The sequence below is a fragment of the Necator americanus genome, chromosome X (assembly GCF_031761385.1).
Source record: "Necator americanus strain Aroian chromosome X, whole genome shotgun sequence".
NCBI classification, from domain to species: Eukaryota; Metazoa; Nematoda; class Chromadorea; order Rhabditida; family Ancylostomatidae; genus Necator; species Necator americanus.
In genome coordinates this window covers 20,597,807-20,621,886 of record NC_087376.1, presented here as the reverse complement: position 1 = coordinate 20,621,886, position 24,080 = coordinate 20,597,807, and the positions used below count along the sequence as shown (strand labels likewise).

Genomic DNA, 24,080 nt, shown 5'->3' with positions numbered 1-24,080 from the left:
AGTTGCGCTGCGCAGTAGTTAATAGCGTCAGCATAGCTTTGCGCTGCGTTCGCTGTATGCCCTACCCATCAGATCGTCCATCTTCGGCGCTCATCTTCTAATGAGTTGCGAAACATGCCTCGCATGAGCACGCTATCTGGCTTTGATTGATTTTTTTTTTTGTACGGAGTATCGATCGCGTACGTATAGAGATACATAAAACGATAGCATACGAGATCCTAGAATCAGAAAATAGTGATTTATTTGGGTAGAACAAACAAATCGAAACTTTTACAAATCACTGCAGTATCTTACATGCATTAAATACTCTGTATAAATACAAATATATCTATGTCTTCTATATAGTTTTTTTCAATCACAAATCTACATGTTCCAAAGACGAAGTTCTCTTTTCTACACCATTTAACTTCTATTTTGGAACGTTTTCAATTTTCAGTTTCATTAATGTTTTCTGATGTTGTTTTGTTCTTACACAAATCTTCCATGTTTTTGCGCCATTTTTGGCATTTTCATTTTCTACGTTTTTTTCCCGCTTTCTACGATGTTGCTTTTTTGTTCTTTGAAGCTTTCTAGAACTCAACTCTATCACATTATTCCAATACAAACACGGCACATGATCTCAGTGACATGGAGTGGATGGGCGTAGTTTAGTGATCACAGCTAGCCTAAGACATGCCTGCTCTGGTCTGGCGACAGCCTCTTCTGCAAGCACTTATCCGACTGCGGATACCTAACAACCGCCTCCTACCGTTCTCCAAGAAGAAATGAATAAGGACCTGTGTGTTGGCTTTTTGAAAGGAAGATTTGCGCTACAAAACGGTTAAAATGTCTTAAAAGGGTTAAAAAAGACGATTCTCCGAATATGCGTGTTTTATTTGTTCAAAGTACAGCAAACTATGTCAAAAACAACTACCAAAATGGCAGGAAAAAGTAGCAGCTAAAACAAAACAAATAACAACTTTACACCCGGACGAAAAAAGAAGCAGTGCAGTTCGCAAGAGGCCAAGATTACGTCATTAAGAAGTTAGTGAGTGCTACGCGAACGATAAGAGAAAATTAGGACCAAACTTTTGAGAAAAACCACCTGCACACAGTAGAAGAGATGACAGCACTACAAAGAATGTGCAGAATCAGAAAAAGAAAAAAGTGAAATGCACGTATAGTCGTGTAGTCTAGAAAACATGTGATGTGAGTGGATCGGATTTGCTCACTTTTAAACTGGCGAATCTTCCCTCAAAACTCCAGAAGAGACAGCAAAGACAGAGCGTCATAGAAGTGTGATCGGACCACACATTGTTCAGCACTACGAAACGATCGCTTGAAAGCGATATATTGCGACGAAATATGAACGCAGGCTTGATTTTGTTACCTAACTACAAAGATGATCTCTTCCCTGACAGTCAAATATCACAATTGTCATTCTATATTTGTATGCATGTGTTTATACAAGAAAGCATTACGTTAATGGAGACTAATGTCTAAACTTACACCTGGCTGCGAGACGACCCGTCCTTTGGACTAATGCTACCGCCCCGCGAAATTCAAAAGGATCACCACCTCGTCCCTTGTTTCAAAGGATTATGCTATGTTTGTTTCATTTTCGTGTGTTTCGCTGTTTTTACATCCGTCCTCGTCTTTGTTTCTGCCTTTCCATTCTTTATTGTTAGCCTTACGTTCCTTTCTTCACCCTGTCTTTACTTTCCAGCCTGTGAGTGTTTTGCCCCTACCAATCCCTAGTGCCAAAAACTATTCCAAGTTATGATGATAACGAACTTTCAGATATTTACACTGTTATCAGCGATAGCTATGAAAGATTAGTTCATTCCGTGAAATTTACCACACTAAATGGCTAACATGACTTCTGCATTTCTTGATGCGACTAGTTGATTGGACAATCACTGTTAACTGGCAAAAACAGTGAAGTGAAATGGCTTTATCATAGATGACAGATATCTTGTTAGAAACCAGATTTCTCATGTTGTGAGCAAAGAATACAAAGTTATTCTCCGTGTCATTCGCAGTGTTCATAGATCTGATCCGAAAATATTGTTAGGTTTCCTCAATTCTTGAGCATCGTCCCGAATATTGCTTTCAGATCTAGAGTGCCTTTCAAAAAATGAAAAACAACATAAAATAAATCTGAAAAGGTCCCGCAAATGTGCACAAGGACACGCTACGACTACTTTAACAAAATCAGTCAATTAAAAAAAAATCTCGCGCATTCCGTTTTACCTCTAGCAAGCGCTTTGTTTCAAGTCTTTTTGAGAACGCACGCGGATTTTTCCGAGGAGCTCTGAACAGAAACAGCATATCCGAGTCAAATTTCTGACGTCGTTGTTTCCCAGTTTTTTTTTGGAATTTGCTTTGTTCCGAGATACTAGGCAAAGCTAATGTTTAATGGATGCCTGCAGCTAGTGTTCCTGGTCCTCGTCAAAATTGTTGGATCGTAGGGTCTGCTATTTGTTTGTATACAAATTGAAAGTCTTTTAAGTACAAGGCTAACCCCAAACGATTCTTCTAGAACCGTAACCTATGTGTCAACATATTAGGTTGGTCCGAAAATTTGGACAAAAATTTATTTCTTGATCCGGAACTTTGGAGGCTTTGAATTAAAATCTTCTGGTGATCGAATATGGTAGAATGTTCTAGAAGCTTTCACCAGGAGGGTATATAAGGGCGCGCATTCTACTCGCATTCAGCCATGACTTCAACAAACCAAGGTCAAATTTGAACAATCGTGCTCTGGGCTACGCTTAAGAGAGATGCAGTATTCTGGTGAACCGTCGCCCGTTTGTTCCAACGGCTCGAGTCAGGAAATATTTCGCTTGGGGATCGAGATCCATCTGGCCTCGCCCTGGTAGCCCGACTGACTGTAATGATGAAGTATTGCAGAGACAATCGCATTGGCACTACACTCGATGACACTTAAGTGCGGCCGTACACCAATCGTCAGACATCTTCAAGCTCTCGCTTACAGAAAAGTGGTCCCGATTTGGGTTACCCACGAACTGATTGCTTCGCAGCTGGGGACAAGAGTGTGTGACAGTATCTGCTTTTGTGCCAACAGAGGCAGGAAGTTCTCCGCGGAATCATTACAGGGGATAAGAGTTGGGCGTTGTATATTAATCGTAAAGGCAGAAAAGTTGGCGCCCGCTTGATGAACCATCTCCTAAAGAGTCGAGAAGAGAGTTCCACGAAAAGATTTTGCTGTGTTGCTGGTGAAATTCTAAGAAAATGGTACTATGACATGCTAAAAAAAAAAGGGCGTGGGAACTGTCTTAGTTCCTATGAGGCACGTTAGAACTACAGTACATGCGATCAGTGATCCGATCCTCCTCAGAAATAGACAGGAATTTTTGCAAATTAGACAGTCTGGAGCCGGTATAGTGTAATCGATCACAGGTTCGGCTGCCACTGCACGAAGCCGCCGGAGTGCCAACAAAGCCTTTCATCTTTCCAGAATCGTAGTAGAATTAGTAAAGTACCAGACACGGATTGGATGATAGAAACACTGACTTGACGCATTGGTTTCCTCCGCAAGCCATTGTAAGGAGGAGCACCTGTTCATAAATCTCAAATGATTCTAAATTCGAGTAGACCGCTTAGGCGCAACTCCGGAGGGACTATTCAACACCGTGCACTTTACCTCGATTACCCTAACTACCGTTGACCTTCGAACTAGTCGAGCGGACGCCAGTAATTCTTCTGTTTGTCCCGATCGCGTGCCAGAGTCGCCCAGTGGTTCCTCCTTTCGCGTGAGATACGAAGGGTATCATAATTTTCTTTGAAGCGCTTCGTGAAGAAATCCGACTATCAGGTGGGCGGTCTTCCTGCGGTGTGCTTAATATCGCGGGGAACCCAGTCGCTCACAGCTCCGGTCCAACGGTTGTGGTTGAAGCGCATCACGTGTCCGGCCCACCTTACTTTACTTTCCTTGGCCAACGCGGCGGCGTCTCTAATCTTCAATCGCCGACGTAGGAGAGAACTTCGAATCCCGTCCCTCATATGCGTGAAGGGGGATACTCCTAGCATCACTTTTTCAATCTCGTGTTCAATGACGCTCACCGCGTTTTCTTCCTGCTTGCGAAATGCCCACGTTTCTGAATCATAGGTCAAAGCGGAAAGTACGGTAGTGTTGAAGAGATGAGCAAGGAGCCAGGTTTTCTTGGTATTTTTCACTACATCCTCGATGCTCTTATACGCTCCCCAAGCCGCTTGTCTCCTCTTGCCCATCTCGGGGGTCAGGTCGTTCATCGTACTCAATTTCCGACCCAAATAAACGTAGCTGCATTCGGACATGTTCGTTCCGTTGAGCGTGAATGGAGCATCCGAAACCCATTCGTTGCGCATGAACATCGTCTTTTGCATATTCAGCTGAAGACCGATGCATCCACATGTTTCGCCGAATTCGGTCAGCATTCGTTCCGCTTGGTTGATGCTAGGTGTTATAAGTACGATGTCATCAGCAAACCGCAAATGGTGTAGCTGCCGACCATCAACCTTCACTCCCATTTCGTCCCATTCCAACTTTCGTATTGCGTTCTCGAGGGTGGCTGTGAATATTTTGGGTGAAATTGTATCACGCTGTCGGACCCCCTCTTCACGTCAATGATGATGTTCTTGTAAAATGGGGAAATTCCGGTCGTGGAGTTACTGTACAACTCTCGAAGTACCTTTATGTGCTGAGTAGGGACGCCTTAGTTGTCCAAGGCTTCCATGACTGCCTCCGTCTCATGTGAGTCGAATGCCTTCTTCAAGTCGATAAAGAGGAGACAGAGCGGCACCGTATACTCTCGTAATACCTCTATGAGTTTCGGAACAGTGTGAATGTGGTCAGTCGTGCTGAATCTTTTTCGAATACCCTGCTTGCTCGCATGGTTGTCTCTCGAGCAAGACTTTTTCAATCCTATTAAGGATCACTCTTGTAAAAAGCTTGTAGATGATGGACAGCAAGCAAATTGGGTGATAGTTTCCGATGTCATGTGGATCTCCCTTTTTATACAACAACACGGTCTTGCTGGTCTTTATCTTTACTTTACTTTATCTTTAGAAAAAAAAACCAATTCCTTACAAAAGAAATAAGGTTTGCCACTGACAGTGATCGGCAACGAGTGTTCAAGTTTGGATTTTGTTATGTCCCAATGTTATGTTATGTCATGTTTATAACTTCCTTGAGGATGCACCTTGAGAAGAAACTTTAGTCGAATTTGGTGAAGGAAGATTTGGCTCTACGAAAGATCGTTTTTTTTTTGAGAATTTGTCTTGAAATTCGTATGAGATACAGACAGGAATTTTGGCAAAGCTTCGACCTTTTTCCCATCTAGCTTAGGAGAAATGCGACATCTTTAAACAGCGGAAAACGGCACTCTGATTTTGAAAAATCCTCCGCTACAGCTGGTATCCGACTGTTTTACATTAGATATGAGCTCAATAATAGACAATTGTTGCATGTCATGCACTTCTTGACGAAAGACCAAAAATAACTGACTTTGTGCGAATGGAGAAATCACACTCCTGTTTAAGGAAGTCGGTCACTTTACAAGTTTTGAAATTCATCAGAGATCTTTCTTAAATGAAAATGCACCCCTCTGTGAACATCCCCTCTGTTTGACGCTTTCCAGCTCGGAGAGAAGTGCACATTTAAAAAGCAATTAATGCTCTTGATAAGAAGTAAGTTTTAATGTCACTTAGGCGATCTGTAGCACTAGAACCTCTTCTGACGCAATCTCAAACATTAATCTTTCATTTCGATAGCTTTCATAAACAGTGCATAAAACATAATTTGCTCCTCACAAAACTTAATAACGCAAGCATTTGCTACGTATGCTAACACGGGTATCAGCAAATTCAGCGTCTCAGCAACCTGAACTGCAACTTCTGTCTGACACCAGTTTGGAAGTCACAGCATAATTTTTTTTTAAATCCCTGTTCCAAACATAGCTGAATGATAGGTTCACTTCCTGCTTTATGTACGTTAAACTACTTGAAGAAATTTACTGTCGTTTAAGAAAACTGCGTGAAACTGAGGTCTTAAGTCACTGAGCACTTTTTTAAATCACAGGTGAAGTGCACTTTTGTGTCGATATGAGCGTGTGTTGTCGTTCTATGCGATGAAAACGTTCCTTAGATTTTTGCAATTTCACTTCTAACGTTCCATTGTCTTTGGCTATTCACACATACCATGCCAATAATAATTCGGCTCGATTACCCCATCAAAATCGAATTTATTCTCGTCGCTGAGTATGGTTTTTTTTTTAATTCATCGAGTCACCCTAGTGGTCACCTCCGATTCAAACACCGTCATCAACATGGAATTGTGTCTGACGAAGAGAGACATTTATTTATTTATTATTTATTTTTTCACTGATTGAAGTTCGGCTTATTTGGTAAGCCTCAGCATTTCTTCATCAATGAAACAAAAGCAAAATCAAAAAGCAAAAGCAAATCAATTAAGGTCCTCTTTGCGAGTAATCCTTGCATCGTTAAAGGAATTTGAGGTTCTTCGTATAACGGCTCGCAGATACGTACTTTTCAAAAGTTTTCGACGGAAGGAAAATTTCTTTAATCCATGTTCACCTATGGTGGTCGTGAAATTGTTGTTCAATCCAATTTCTTTGGAAGATTTGATCTAGCCTTTTTTAAATGATAACCAAAATCTGAGTTTCACTCCAATTTCTTGAATGATAAACTTTAAAAAAAGTTAGAAAGAAAACATGGAACCAAGAAAACAGAATGATCTGTCGCCGACTAAGACAGATGATATTTGAAGAGCACCGATCCTCTCGTTACGCTTTGAAAAGAATTACTTAAAAAAAAAAACTGCAAATTGATTTCAGACCAAAACCTGTAATCCTTGTATTCTTGAGATGCTGAAATTCCTGGTACACGAATTAGTACCTTTTAGATAGCTAAATCTTGAACTACTCTGTTTTAGTGGGGATGAACTATCTTTTTATTCACGAATGGTACTAAACCCGATGTGAATGAAGGTAATTTAGCTACAACGGAATGATGCATCAGAGGGAACATTAACGAAAATCGCGATTGTTGCAAAGTAGTCCGTGAAGCTTGAACACGAAAGTCTTTTTAGTAATAGATGAAGAAAAAACACTAAAATGATTAAAAAGAACTTAAGATGAACTTAACAAAACGAACATACCTATGACCCCGTGTGGAAGATGTGCGAACTTTACTTCGACTTGTACTTTCAACTGCCAGGTAACTCGATGCCGTTGCACCCAAAGCCTCGGCACGTGGAAGGCGCCCAGGTATATCATTTATCAAGTTCTGACATCCTATCAGTCGTATCTTAACAGTGTTCTCACTTAGGAGACGGTCGATATGTTCACATTGAAAAAAAAAACAGCTCAGCAGCGAAACTATGAGAAGCAAAATAACGCACGAACAAAGGATGGCCATGAAAAACAATTGCTCGCAGTTATTTTTTTCCTTCACAGAGCAGGTGTGGCTCAGTCGGTTAGGGGTCCGTTGTACCCACACAGTACAAACTAAACCTTTCATCCCTCCGGGGTCGACAAATTGGTACCGGACCTGTCTGGAAGGGTAGAAACACTGACTTGATCATCGGCTGGCTCCCGCAAGTCATTGCAAAGGCCAACACGGATCCCAAAACCTCAGCGATTACGAATTCAGGTAAAAATAAAACGCGTTGGCGCATTCTAATTGGATTGATATGCCAGTGACCTTATCTTTATCTTTATTTTCTTCATTGATGGTCTGTAAGTACCATACGAAGTTCTATATGTCGTCATGCCTAAGTCGCAGGTACGGGAACGTCAAACTAGACTCAAGTATATACTGAACAGACTGAAGGGACAACAGTATATTAATATACTGTTGTCCTTTCAGTCTGTTCCAACCTGATTTCTATGCTAGGGAACTCCTGGTAACTCTTTAGCCAAATCAAAAGGGAAAACCCCAGTTACCTTCTTAAACCCAACAAAGAGACCTTTTCCTTGTCCCTTCTGGAACCTCGCTTCGGTATTCCTCACAAACCACATCTATCGGTTACTTATGCCTTGTCCTTGTCCCTTCTGGAACCTCGCTTCGGTATTCTTCACAAACCACATCTATCGGTTATTTAATTGCCTTTTTCTTAGTGTCTACAGTGATCATTGCAACGCAGTTGATAACAGGTTCGGCTGTGACCGCGTCAGTGTTTCGAATCCGACCGAGGTCAACTATGTGGTAGCAAATTACTTTCCAGCGTTGCATCGTTCTTGTCATAGCCTGTCGCGCCCCGAAGCGCGTACGACGACTGATTGGGAGTCGCATCAAAGCAAGAAAAAGCGTGCGGAAACGGTTGAAAGCGCAAGAATTAGAGATTTCAATTCGAGATTTCAACCCGCTGCAGTTTTTAGGTAAGCACCGAAGCTTTTATATTGATTTGTTTAAACTGTAGCAATCTTAATTACAGTATTAAGAGGTAACGTTCTGACGTCGTTGCCTGGAAAATCGAAGTAGTGATTTATACTCTCAATCATCATCCTACAGAAAGCATTCAGACGATAAGCACACTCAACGAGCAACATATCAGCTACCATGAGTCACAAGGGTTCATAAGACTTGACGGCCCGCCCAATAAATCAAAAGCGGCACAGATTTTTATATGGGACCAGTTCGTTTGTGATCACAATCATGTGATCACACGTTCTGTTCATTTTTGGACTTTTGGCACTTATTCAAAATGCCTTTATTGTTCTGCATGCTATGATGTCGGACTCGGAGGCTAGTATCGCCACTTCTAGGTCTATTTCGAAATTTTCATAACCTGTTCTACTGTGTACTCGGAGTCGGATGGAGAGCTTATATTTTGCGCGCTCATCTAGATTCTCCCTTACCTGAATAAGCAATGGGCGTCCCTTTTACCCTATGTAATCGTCACCACACGATCTGCACGTGATAAGATGCACCACTCCTGATAACATGTAATCAGTGACACTTGAGGTCCGCTGGTGGTATTTCCACAACCATGATGTCATTCTATAGACCAGCTTGGCATAGTCAACACCGTACTGCTCTGCTCATGTCATCAGATATATAAGGTAGAGGGAATGGAATCTTCTCTGAGCCACCCACTACTTTAGATCTTCAGGAGAGATGTCGTGCCTGTCGAATGACAAACTTTACAGTCCGATACCCATTGGACATTGCCACTCCACCAGATGTACGGACCACATTTTTTCCTGGCCATACGATGCCACGATTGTCGTCGCCCTGTAGATATTACCTATAACAGTTTTTTTCATTTTACTGGGATACGCTGAAAGATAGTAGAATAAGATGTTTTCGCTATCCGTTTTCGATAGCAATTAGTCATCTATATCCCAAATAAATATGCAAATTCAAGAAAGCTAACCAACTGTCTATCTCGGAATGCAGGTACGTCATTATTAAGACATGTAAGATTTTTCGACAGCCTTGCTGTACCAGCTGTTTCACCCCATACCCTGTTTAAACGGCGATATCGTTTCTTAACCACATTGGCGAAAGATATAGCGTTGGATTGTCATCCTCAAAATGGTGATGGAGAATCTGATGTTTCCAACTGCACGAAGATAGCGCATTTCAAATGAGCCTCCGCAGCCTCTGTTGAAACGGGGATATTGCTTTCTAAACTCATTGGCGGAGGAAGGAACATATAGATTTTCATCATCCAAGGTGTTGTCCCGTTCTCTATCGTTATCGTTATCTCTATATCTAGATCACATGATAGAGCAACAAATTCACCATCCTTGTCACTAACCGAAACCTTGATCTTCCCAGCTGAACAAAAACTGCAAATCTCACATAGGCCTCGGCGTTCTGCAACATCTTCAAATAACATATGTGACTTTAAAGGCATCACCCCACGAATCTGAGGTGGTGCAGATTTCAGGTGGAGTATTCTTATAAGGGATAGTAGATTATGGAGAGGAAGTGATTCTGTCCATTTCTTCCTAATTGCCGTAAAAAACGGCCCAAAAGATACGGCTTCGGCCGTTCTGGCGCACTATATCCTACAGGGAGTTCGACTGGAGCGCGCCAGCCTTGTGCGGCGCCGCATCTTCCGGGCCGTTTTTTATGGCAATTAGGAAGAAATGGACGGAATCACCTTCTTCTCCATAATCTACCATTCCCTATAAGAATACTCCACCTGAAATCCGTACCACCTCAGATTCGTGGAGTGATGCCTTTAAAGTGAGACCTATCATTAGTGGTATTGAGGCCTCACAGATAGAATTTCCTGACTGCTTAACATAATCTTAAACCAGCTGCTGAGATATGTCCCTGCCCACTTCAGTAGTTCAAAAAAAGGGGGAACGGTCAAGAGGTACCCGTATGATGTGCCGCCGCGTATCCAGGAGGCTGAGTGTCGTTAATTGCACCGCGCGTCTCCCGATACCGTCATAATCGCTACAGTAGCCTGATTGCTCCTATTGTGTTAATCCTTCAAGACGCCCCGCCCACGCCACCCTCCCCTCCCATTCCGCCGCGCCTACCGCTCTTACGACGATTTTTTTTCGCCGCGCCTACACCTCTTATGATGCGCTTTTAAAATCGAACGGAAAGGAAAGTACCTGGTATTAGATGTTGTTCGAAGGTCTACATAAATTAAGCTTGTAAGTTAATATAAAAGAAGGAAAGAATGAAATAAGTTAGTACAAGTGATATGCCATTTAGAAATGCGAGTGAACATGAAATTATCCTGTTTCGACTTGTTAGGTGGAAAACACTCATCCATCTCTGGGAATGCAAGAGATGTTTAAAAAAATGTCCCACTGATCTTCTTTACTTTTTTTTTTCGCTTTCTAAGAATTTCTTTCTGCTTATCTAGCTGGGTAAAACTGGCAAGGCGCGAATAATGCCTCACAGACATACACTGTACCCAAAGGTATATCTCAAAGATACAAAGGTCTCTGTTCGCCACTAATACACCTAACCTGTCATATTGATTTTATGCAGAGAATAGATGGAAATGAAGCGATAAAACACCGTTGAAAGAACTTTGAAGAACCATACAAAGTTCTATTATGTAAAACTGTATAAAACGTACAAGCAAGTATTGAAATATTTGACATGCGCTCTACATAAACATTATATCTATGTAAAATTTTGAAAAGGTAAAATGTAGAAAGGAGCTTAAACAATGTATACAAAGTAATATACCCCCCTGTTGCTGTTATTATAGCTGCAACACTTGAAAGTTGAACACGAATTCGTTGAATGGCATCGTGACAAACACATACTTAAGCACTGTTGGTTTATGTAGAAGACTTAGGGCATGAAATGTGTTAAATTATGAGATGTGTGAAAATATATGCATGTTATTCTTTTCCCTGGAGCATCTTCTTGAAGTAACTTTTACTTATGTAAAATTACATCGGATAGAAGGATCTACTTCTCTTTTGTTCCCAATAATATGCGCTTATTTTACTATATCCGTACATTCGAATTCGCTGCAGCAATTCGTCTTTCACTCCTCTTCCCTTCAAAATTCGCACTATCCACCGTTTAGTCGCGCGCGGCGTTGATCAGAGAGCAATAGGGAGGCGGGGTGTAGGTGATCTCAGGCGGTCGTGAAGGATATCTAGCTGGTGGAGCGGCAGCCGTAATTACGCGGAGGAGCGCGGTGCTGAAGGGAGGACAGGAGCGGTCAGTCGGTTTTCACGGGTACCTCTTGTCCCGCACCCCTAAAAAAAGTCCTCAAAAATCTTCTTGGTACTATGATTGAACGTGAGTGTGTTATAGGCAATAAATGTGTCTAAAATGAGTAAAATGAAAAATCTTTTATAGGTAACATGTGCAGATTGTCGCGGCAAGGGTGACATCGTATCGACGGGAAAAAATGTAGTCTGTACATATTGCCAGTGAAGTGGCAATGTTCAATGGGTATCGGACTGTAAACTAAGTCATTCAACAGGCACGGCATCTCTCCCGAAGATCCAGTGTCGTGGACGGCCAAGAAAAGATTCCATTCTATCCACCTTACATATCTGATTATATGAGCAGAGCACTACGGTGTTGACTATGCCAACCTGGTCTACAGAATGACGTCATGGTTGTGGAAATACCACCAGTGAACCACAAGTGTCCGTGATTGCATGTTATCAGGAGTGGTGCATCTTATAACGTACAGATCGTGTGATGACGACTACATAGCGTAAAAAGGGCGCCCACTGTGTATTCAGGTATGGGAGAATCTAGATGAGCTCCAAAATCTAAGCTCTCCATCCGACTCCGAGTACACGGTAGAATAGGTTATGAAAACTTAGATCAATTAATAATTAATAATAATTATTCAGTAGACCTAGAAGTTACGAATAAAGGTATTTCGGATAACTACCAAAAGTCCAGAATTGAACAGAAAGATGCGTTCATTGCGATCACTAACGAATTGGTCCCATATCGAGATCTGTGCAATCAAGATTTACGGGTCTGACCGCCAAATCCCCTATAAAAAACCTTGCGACTCAAAGCTGGCAGTATGCACCGTAACTTGTGTAAACATTTTATGGTGGAATGCCCGAAGCCACCCATTTTCTAGAAATCGGTGATGCTAACACTCAACAGTGTTGAGGGAAATATTCGCTTCGATCTTAAAGTAGACCCTATTTCTTAGTTGTTCTTCCCAGAAAATCGGCGACCTTAGCCAACATCCACATGTATGTTTATTTGCAATTAAACTGCACAGATGATGCATTAAAGCATGTTCGCGCCTAATTTTGAATCAAGTCAGTAGGAATGTGTAGAGACGCGACGATCATAAATGGTGGCTATATGCAATGTTTGTCATTGTTCTGAATTTCTAACTTCTTTGCTGTACTCAAGTTGGCTACGACTAAGATAGAACGAAAAACATTAACATTTTGTTTCGACAATGTCATGATGCGCAGATTATCTTTTTTTTTATTTCTAAGTATCTAATGAGTAGATTATTTCTAATGATCGCAAATGATTTCGCGACAAGAAGTCATTAAGAGATACTTTTGGCAATGATTACGGCAGTGCTTACGTCATTTCATGTTGCCACATCATTCTGTGCAAATTGCTGGAGAAAAGGACGAAAAAAACTAATGCTTCAAATGTTTAATGTTTCCAAATTGCAGCGGTGATAAAGGAATATATGTAGGTGTAGATCATAACTTCCTAGAAACTTTATCTGAACTTATCGTCCAAACGTTACCATATTTCCTTCTCTAATGCATCTATTACGACTGATCTCACGAAACCACTTTATTCCACGTCAGTAATATTAAAGACTCATACTTCTAAGAATTTTCAAGTTGAAAACAGAAACATATTTGTTTTCTATACGTATTCACACCGGTAAAAAAAAATCGCGAATATTCACTCTATGAACGAGTTTGGTTGTTGCTTTAAACGTTCAAATACAACTGAGATCCATAGATTTATGATGTTCCATGCTGCAAACCCAAAATATCTCCGCCTTTAAGACAATCACACCTTTCGTTTGCTTCTTTGAACGCGTCATTTTACTATTAGAGTGTAATCAAAAAAATGTGATGAAGATGCTAAAGCCAAACACACGATTATTCAAAATTGACTTTAAAGAAAGAATCTGAAATAAAATAGGGAACCCACTTCTAATCTGCCACTGACAGCAAGTGAAGGAGGTAACGTACTCAGTCGCCTGTTGTAAATACCACGAGGTAAGCTGGCAGTTTTTGAAGAGTTCCCCTAAAACTGAGAAGAGCAAATGCAGTCTAACCGAAAACTGTAATAAAAACAAATGTCAAAAAAGACCACGAGAGTGAAAGTTGCAGACAAACAATTAGAATAGAGAAAACATCAAAATCCTCCATATCAATGTACGATTATCAACAAAGCAGAAAAAAGCTTCCTGCACACTTTAAACGATAGATGGCCGATACGCTCTCACTTTCTCATTCTCTGTAGGTACAATAGATATTAGCCATAAATAAGCATTACAACAGTCTATTTGAAAACAACGCAAGGGGATTTTTATTGTCGGGTTCTCATGAATATGACAAATAAAATTTGAAACGTAGTTTAGCAACGAGCAACAGCAAAAAGCGAATCTCCTTTTATAGACATATCCGGTTGCGGAATGAGTCGTAAGCGTTTTCTTTTCAAACTCAAAAACACATATGGAAACAAAAAACACTGCCAAAATTTTGTATACTATCGGACAGTTTCGAATCTCTAGCTCTACACAAGAGTGGTGCTTTGGTTTTGATTTCCAACATTAATTTTATTGATTTTTATTTTGGCGAATCATTAAAACGAAAAACCGAAAAAGTGGGGAAAACAGAACATGTTCGACAATATTTGTTTTTTCTTTGCGTTTCACCGAGACGGTAAGGTCGTTGAAGCCGAAATTAGCGCTGTCTATAAGGGGAGCAGTAAAGAAGGAAGTTAAAGAGGAGCAACAGCAACAAGAGTTCAAAGAAACATATCCACTACTACGAGACATAAGTACAACCACTAGCGTCAATAGCGAACCTCTTTGAAGTCGCAACCTCCAAGGTATTTACTTCAAAAAGGATATCAATGGCTTCTCATTTCAAATGTAACCTGCATTCTAAGCACAGCTTTGCTGGAGCAGCATTTGTTGATTAGTGCAGGAATCGAAGGGGATGCGTGATGATTTTAGGGGTGTGTATAAGGACGTTGGAGGACTAAGGATTTCACGACTTCTGAAGAATATTAGTGATTAGATGTGATTTCAGTGCCCCATACAATACTGTAAAGCACAATGTGAGAGTTAAGTCTACACATTATCTTAAAGCGCTGCGAGAGTTTTTGCTGTCTGGATTGAGAAGCTCCCTCGCTGACGTTAGAACTCTTTCGCTTACCAAGAAGACTAAACTGCCTGCCCTACCTCAAAAAAAAAAAAAAAAATCAGTGATCTCTATTAAAATAGAACATTTTCATCTATACATTATTCCAATACATTTGCGACTTGTGCAACCGTTCGAATGCTTGCAAAAAAAAGTTTTATCCCAAGAAACAAACCCTTTCGCGCTCAGAAGGAATCTGAAAGATAGATACTGCAGAAAGAAATCCCGACAACAGGTGTGAAATGAAACTGGAGTAGGGACCGGAGCTAGAAGGATAAACGATGAAGTGCATCGCCTCGATCAATCTCTATGGAGATGCGTTTTCAGAACCGTTTGAGGATTATGAACGCGTCTGCAGCCTTACAATTACTTGCGGAAACTAGCCGTTTGTTGTTGTTTCAAGTCAACGTTTTCATCTTCCCGGACACGTCTGGTGCTAACTTATCGACCCCGAAGTGATGAAAGGCTTGGTTGGCATTAGGGTAGTTTCGAAGTAACGAACGATCGAGCAGTCACAGCAGAACCCCTCACCGACAGTGCTAAACTCGTCCCACAAGCAACATGGCAGAAGATCACTTATAATTACGACCATTAAATCAGTGACTGAGAGAAACATATTAGAAAAGAGTCCACGTAAAGAATGCTTGCTCTTCCTAAAAACTCGGCTGATTATGGTTCGATTAGTTTGGTCACGCAATTTTGTGGTTTTTCGCTCCTCTTAAACTTTCTTTCACCTATCACCCATATGCATCGATCAGAAGCAAACAATAGTCTGATGGCGTCAAATATGTGTTGTGTGGTGGCTGAAAAGTTATTTCCTACTTCTCGATTCTTCTTCTTCTCAGCTTCTCGATTTTTTTGGTGAGTTTCGCAACGCGCCGACGGATGTCGTTGTAGATCAATGAATTCCAAAAATCGCGCCCCTCAAACGTTGGACGTGAAAAACCATGTAAGCGTAAGCGGCTGCACTCGAAGCGGCACGGTGCAGACAGTCGAATCGAGCTGGAGCCATCGCGTAGTGGGGCGAGGAATGGAGCAGGGAAGGGTCCTACCTCGATGCTAACCACAACACTTTACCGCACTGTTTCGAGCACAGTCGTTTACGCAACTGCACCACCCTTCATTTCGTTTTGATCCTCCCGAACGCCATGAAGATGATATGTTCCATTATATTTACATATTTCTAAAAAAATATTTAATACTTCCGCCCAAAGGTTCTCTTTTCGACCAGCGAGTATTTCCAGCTTGAATCTGAGAGCATCTCAAAGCCAGCTTGCACAAGACTATTTAGATCCATTTCTTTCTCCGACCCGTACACCATGATGGGACATAAAGGAAGGAAACCGAAACGTGACTTCGACTTTACCAAACTCGAACTTTGACTTCGTTGGCGATAAAGGAATGTCGAATGGACCTTCGACGCCCTTCGACTATTCAAATGCCATCTTTCTGTTTTCTGGTGCCGGCGCACTAATCTGACGTTAAAATCACTCTCTCTGCCTTCTAGCTCCAACAAGCTAAAATGGCGCTGTCATACCCATTCCACACTAAATTATTGCTTTCTGAAAGAGTTATATCTAATCGCATCATGCTGCGGGAATGCTCCTACTCCCTTCTGTTAACAACACGCATAAGTTATGATGTGAAGTCGTCCCATCCCACGTCATTACTGTTTGGCAAAAACATGTGATGATGTTCAGAACCTCCGCTGCAACACGATGAAATAAGAATTAAGCGCCAAAGTTTGTTAGACGCTTCGCAGTTTTTCACAACAACATGAAAAAGTCTTTTTCTGTTTAGCAAGTAGTGCTGAGATTAAACATACAACAAACGTGTTTGATATATAAATATAAATATAAATATATATATACCAGTCTGAGCGTCCGGCTAAAGCCGGACATCAGACTTTCTGTGGCGTTTGCTTCGCTCGCTTTCACTGATCAACGAAAATTAATATTAGTGTTATTAGTTCTATGAAATTGGACTTGTGTATCTCCAACAATCTTTCTTCTTTTTTTATATATAACTAAAAGCGAAAGATTTCATAGTCTTCTTTCTAAACGCGTCAGTTCTACATTTGGAGAACATTCGAGCTTCAGCTTCAAACACTCCTTATCAATACATTATAGACAAAATTTAAAAGTATCACGTGAAATATGAGTTTTCCTCCTGTTTTCTATATACGGTTATCAAAGAATGATGATTTGGCATAAAATGACGTGAAAGACATCATCCTACTGATAAAGATAACGTTCCACGTCGGATCACATAAACATCTTGCTACTATTTAAGCGCGCGTTTGCATACGTGTTTCCACTTTTTGAGAACGGCATGCTACAAACTTGAGGCGAACGAAGAAGGAAACAGGCACGTGGAGGAATCATAAAGGTGAAGAGCAAAGCGCCCAGTGGTCAAGGCTATGAAACGGCTGCAACCATTTATCTTTTGCGTCATGCACACTAAGTTACTGCGCACCAATGACCGGGTCCACCGACGCCGGTGGATCCGTCGCACCCCATATTATAGCAATCTGGCACCGGCATACTAATCTGACTCCGTTGGACCCGTCGCAGCCCCTTCTATAGGTATCTGGTGAAGGGGCGCCAATGGACCCGTCGCACCCCCTTTTATAGGTATTTGGCGCCGGCGCGCCAGTGTGACGCCGTTGGACCCGTCGCACCCCCCTTTTTGAATTCCCTGACTCACACACACACGTGACAGAATAAGTCCGTTATTATATATCATGATATATATATACATATATATGTGTACACATATATATGTATACATGTATATACATACATGTATACATATATATATATATATATATATATATATATATATATATATATATATATATATATATATATATATATATATAAGCTTATTATATATATATATATATGAAGGCTTCCAAGCTCTTCTTAACATATGACTAAGACCAACCTGTCCTACCAATGCTTTCATACATCTCTGAATTGTGGCAGTGGTCAAGTGATAAACTGCTCGCATTTCACACCATCAGCCAGGGTTGGGATTCACTAGCAAGGCAATATTTTCTCCTTTTTTTTTGAGTATTCTCAGATACAGACACACGCATACACGTACACTAAACCCGTTACCAAAATCGGCTCTTTTTTGAAGAAGGATTTGTGGCCCACGAACAACTCGGATCTCAATCAATTTAACGTTTGGGGTTTTCTTTATGACGCACGTAATTTTTTGCTACTCTGTATATATATATATATATATATATATATATATATATATATACATATGTATATATATATGTTATATATGTATATATATATACATACATATGTATATATATATATATATATATATATATATATATATATATGTATATATATATATATATAAGTATATAGATATATATGTATTGACTATTGAATTATATCTATAAGAAGTAACAATATCTACAGCAAAAAAATTGTCTATGGATATGACTACTCACAGGAGGACTGCTAGGTGCTGATCCAGGAGGACTGAAATGGCGTTCTGCAAGTCTCTCTTGTGGTGATGATGAAGGAATGCGGGTTTCCTCCACCTCATTGAGCAATTCCCTGCGCCGATTGGATTCAGGAGGAAGCTGTTCACTAAATGAGGCCTCTTCATCCAATGAGACATTCGCAGAAAGTCAAAACGGAAATAACTGAAACATTACGGAACATTAAGAGCACAAATGAGAATTGCGTGAACACAATAAAACACACAGTGGTTAGAATCATGAAGTCTGCGGTAACATCTACTCATTAAATATTCGTCAATGAATGTTATTCGTCAATGAATGTTATTGCTATGCTGCGCATTACCACAGTATCGCTTTCAAACACACATTTTTCTCAAGAACCGAAGACGTCAAATGCAGGAGCAAATTTGACGATGAAGGGCGAAGTGCGTTTCTCATCCGCTACAGCTGCTATGAAGTGCCGGGTTATCACCTAGGGCACAGTAACTGTTAATTAATCTCCGGTAATGTTTCTTCCACAGCATAGACTGCTGCGTGAAACAGCTTACAGTGACCTCTATGAGGGCGATTTGCATAAACTCCAGTTGAGAATGGATCTTCATTTTACCAGTAATCAGATGTAAATGATTTCAGAGTGCAATCTTCCTCTGAGTATCACAACCATCAACTTAATTTTATTAGAGGAACAAGTAAAGAATTGCACCTCGACACCACCGTAAACAAGGTGCGAACCAAGTCTGAAGCGTTGAGCTGTCGCCCAAAGATGTTGGAGATATATTTAATTGAAATGTACTGGAAGCATTTTATATATTCTAGTAGCATTGATTCATTCGCTTACCCTAGTAAGTTTTTTTGAACTCTAACTCCCACTACCCTTTCTTTCACACATCTCATCCAAAAAATCGATATGCTTGAGCTATGCCAAAGCTTGATCCAAGAGCATCGTATCCATAACATACCCGGTTTGGTTAGCGCGAATCTGTGATGAAATTTTCGTACTTTGTAGGACGATTGATACCATAAACAATCGCAAAGTAAAGAAACAACAAAGAATAAAATTTTGAAAAAAATGTTCTAGATGTAAAAATGTTGGATACCCTCAAAAAGTAGATTTACACCCATAGCAAAGAGTTATATGACAAAATAGAAAAATCCAAACTCCAAGAGAGATTCTCTACATTCACATTTCAAAGTTGCTATTTTCCATGCAAGTGGATTGAGAGAATGACCATCACTAATCACTGTCTGAAGTTATCAGTTTCTTTACCAGTTCTACGCAAGACCAGGTTTGACATGCGCGGGTCATGGAACAGATGCCCTGGAATGATTTGTAGGTATGGTTAAAGGCATCACCCCAGGAGTGGTACGGGTTTCAGGCGGGTAATGTCTATGCGGGGTCGTAGATTGTGGAGAAGAGGGTGATTCCGTCCATCTCTTCCTGTGTCGGTGTAAACGGACAACCGCGGACGATGCGATGAGACGTTAGGTGATGCGCAACCGTTGCGCGTCGCCCCTCCTGCGATTCGTCCGAATTGGTTTTGGACGAATCGCAGGCGGGACAGGGCGCAAAGGTTGCGCACTACAACAGAGGCCGTCATGAGAAACAGTTCCTGGGTCCGTTTACATGCAATGAGAAATGAACGGAATCACCCTCTTCTCCACAATCTACGACCCCGTATAGACATTACCCACCCGCCAAAAACCCGTACCACCCCAGACTCGTAGGGTGATGCTTTTAACTTCTAAGTGGCGCAATAACGGACAGTCATGAATGCTAATGCTAGGTTATGGCGGACGCAGAGGGTTCTTCATAATACGTAGCCCACCAAATGAAGCAGATATGAGAGCAGAGAAGATTACTATCTGAACTGAAAAGATACGCACAACTTCTGAAGAAGGCGTAATTAATAGTGAGTACTTTTACTAAAAGACAACGAAAAAACCCAGAAAGATGTTCTACATCCCTTAGAAATTTACTATACCACTTAATGCAAAACAAAGCGAGCGAATGCAAAATATATAGTCAGGTCAAAACGATATGAATCACGAGTGTAGTTGCGGTGCATTTGCGTACGCTTTCAAAACGGTGCGGTGGAGGCAGCAGTTGGAACCGAGGTGGTACTGCAGCGATGGGTTGTGCCAGAAAGGGCTTCACTACGGTATTAGCCGCTACGCTCTACCGAAACGCCTCGAGAGAAGCCGAGCATACAATTGCACCGTGCTTCATGTTCTTTTGATCCTACTATAGTTTAACTGAAGGAAAAACAGTGCATTTAGAATTAGCAGATGCTGAGATTCCAAAAACCCTACACAAACAATGATATTGAGAAACAATCCCGCAAATCCGATGAGTGTGCTACTGCGTAAATGGTCCTAGGTTTTTATCCTTTGTTCTGCATGCTTACCAACAGAGTTTTGTTTAAAGAAAAGAGGTGCGGCTCCTGAAGATTATTTTCAACTAGCCGTTCTCTAAATAAAGAAAATGTTGATTTTTTCTGAACCACTTATCCCACAATCATTAATTCCAAGTTATTCCAACAATACCAAATATAATTAGGATCTAGAAAAAAGGAAACTACAATTGCTAATTAAGTGCTATGACGAAGTAAGGAAAGAAATCCCAACCTAAGAGTAAAGAAGGACAGGCGTTCTCAATAGTGTGTCGAGGGGTTACTCGCCTACTTACACACACAGGTCCTCGTAGAGTATCAGGAAGCAGGTTTTTTTTTTAGAAAATTTATAGTGTTCCATTCATATATTGGAAGCAACGTATGTTCGTCTGATTATGATCTCAAATGTGAGAATGAGGTGGGTGAAGCGTGTAGTTGATAAAAGATCCTCCTGAAAACGACCCCCTTCCCCCCTCTATGGAAGACCCCTAGACAATGGGGCGCATCAGGAAGTATCCAGAGCGACTGTCAGAATATATCCTTAGGAGTTGTGTGCGTTGATAATTGCGCTACGCTGCGGTCAGTAGAGGCAGAAGACTTTTCTGCAGCGCACGCCGGATGCCAATCTACTCTCCACGGCACCTTTGGTCCTAGGCAAATTGACCAAAGGTGTATGAACTCCAGAATGCGATGATGAGCGATGCAATCCGCATAGATGGTGAACATGAGCATGGAGGAGTGCTGTGTAAGATTCAAGAGATCAGATATTTACTTCTAATCGGATTCGAAACTTGAGAAACTTAGAGCTTGGCTTTATTTGTGTCTGAAATCCTATTTGTACTCGCCTTATTTTTCCAGTGTTATGGGTTATCCAGATATCCTTCTAGAAAACTTCTTCGTTTTTCATTTCTTTTGGTTTATGTTATTGGTGGTTGACTGATTGTTGCTGGTATCAATCGTCCTGCCAAGTGCAAAAACCGTCTTGCAGAGGAACACTATCCCTGCAGGCATACATTGTGGATAGAACACCGTATGACTGTGCCAGTCAACGATTATTTCTAGCCATATCGATTTCTTACACATGGGTAAATATGAATATATATATATATATATATATATATAATATAAAGTCGGTAAGAGGTTCCGCTGTGGCTACAATCGACCAAGGATTCGAATCCGCCCTGGTGCAAACCAAGCCCTTCATCCCTCCGTGGGCGATAAATTGGTTCCAAACCTGCCTGGGAGGATAAAAACACTGACTTGATTATCGGCTGGCCCCCGCAAATCATTGTGTTGGCCAACAAGCGTTCCAAAACGTCACCGATTACGAAATGCAGTGAAACTGTTGGTGCATCCCAAGTGGATTGATACGCCAGTGATGTTATCCTTTTTATAGCTATTATATAGTAACAAAGTAACGGTCTTCACTGGCCGTATTCATATAAAGCAACCTTTGAAATGTGTCAGTCATTTTGTGCCTCAAAATGCGCCTACGGCTTATACTCACCTTTACGAACTTTGTTTGCATTGCCTCCTCACACTATGAAAGCCGTTGGGTATGTCACATTATGTTGTGTTATATAGTGGGTGTGACTTTACACAAGATAAACGAAGGTTAAAGCTGACATTGCGTTTCGTTGCCTTCTTACATACTGTCGGTTTACTTTTGCATGCTGTTATCCCATCATTCTTCCTTCATTCTTGAAATTATAATGCCTTTTCCCGTCATTTTTATCGAGCAATTTTCATTTACAAACGGTTTTCTCATTGTGAAGCTCATATTTTACCTTTCCATTTCCTTATAAGCCCTTTTCATCAGGGTATACAAGTAGAAATATCACGCGCGCTTCCGGTGAAAGGCGTGGGCGGAGCTGTTATAGGCTGAGGGCGTAGATGATTCCTCTCAAACGTGAATGCAATGATGAGATTTTTCTGCTCGCAAAGGTCTATCAGACGAGAGTATTTGAGTGATATTGTCAAGCGATAACCGAGATTGTTAACAGTCTTTTATTACTGTTAACGTTTCGGCGTTGTCGCCTTCGTCAGAGCCTGCAAAGTAAGAGCAATCAATTTCTGGAAACCAATTTCTGCCTGCCTTTCACAACCGACGACTTCAGTAAAGCTATACGGGCTAGTCTAGTGAAATGCGGTCTCGAGAACCAAGTGAGAATTGTGGAAATACCTCCAACAAATCTCAAGAAGCAATTAGTTCGAAATGGAATGTACAATCGCTTCTGTACTACTCTATACTGTGTAATATGCCCATTCTGGAAGGAAGGCGACTGCGTGGTCTCTGGTGTAGACTATCTGATTTCGTGCAAAACATGTGGGGAACAATACATCGGTGAAACAGGGCGACCCTTTTGTGGCCGCATTAAAGAACATCTAAATGGGATGAAACAATCGAATGCAGCAACCCCCCTCGGAGCTCACCGCAGATAATGTGCCATGAGAATGTCCCTTTCTATATCGCTGCCACGATTTTATCGGACCCAAAATTATAGCTCGTAGAACTCTAGAGGTTTTGGATAAATGCAAAAGGTCCAAAAATGAATAGAAAGGAAGAGTGCATAGCCGTGACCAACGAGTTGGCTCTGTATCAAGACCCATGCTTTGATTAACGGGGTCATATGCGGGTCGCATCCTAATTAGTATTAGCGGAGCGATTCCACCACGCGGATGTCCGCTAACATCAACACGCCGCTACTGAGGTAGGCACAACGATTTGGGCTCCTTTGGTTTGTTTCTGGGTGTAATATCTTAGGGGATGATGAATTGATCTGGATGAGGCATTTAAGAGGATTGCAAATATTCTTACTTTCCAGGCTCTGACGAAGGCGACAACGCCGAAACGTTAGCTGTAATAAAAGACTGTTAACAATCTCGGCTATTACTTGACCATATCAATCAAATACTCTCAGTTATTATGCCAAGATTCAAAGAAAGTCGAACTTTGTGCTTCTGAAAGGTCTATCACACGATTTCCGATGTTTGCTCTATGGGATAGAACCACTTTCCGAGCCCATCGGATTGTTGTTTAAGTCCAATCTTTGCATCCACATCAATTCCGACGATTACCGATTGCTACCTTGGTATCTTGGATATCTACGTATTGAGTTCACTATAGACCGCGTCCTTGTTGTAGTCATGTTGTTGTGGTCTTCTTAGGTGCGTGAGCACTTATGATATGGTGCACCTAAGGATGGCACGTGGAAAACGTCTTGCCCGGCCTTCTGAAGTAGTCACGGAAAATCGTCCTCGCTTCTCTGGTCACGTTATAAGCAGACCATCTGATCGCCTTGTCCAAGTTGTCCTGACGATGATTCTAGGTCCTAATTGGAAATGGCCCCGTTGTCGTAAAAGAAAGTTCTGTAG

The 24,080-nt window shown here is 41.2% G+C and overlaps 1 protein-coding gene across 3 annotated transcripts in view; it reads right to left on the bottom strand.

Moving 5' to 3' along the window:
* Positions 1-24,080, bottom strand: part of RB195_024433 (uncharacterized protein) — a gene marked incomplete at both ends in the record, with an annotated part of 113,276 nt that overhangs the window by 35,423 nt on the left and 53,773 nt on the right. For all 3 annotated transcript variants that reach the window (XM_064212207.1, XM_064212208.1, XM_064212206.1), the window contains 3 exons: positions 7,160-7,308; positions 13,606-13,701; positions 18,301-18,442. In XM_064212207.1, the coding sequence (XP_064068087.1) occupies positions 7,160-7,308; positions 13,606-13,701; positions 18,301-18,442 (387 nt within the window). The remainder of the gene's footprint in view (positions 1-7,159; positions 7,309-13,605; positions 13,702-18,300; positions 18,443-24,080) is intronic.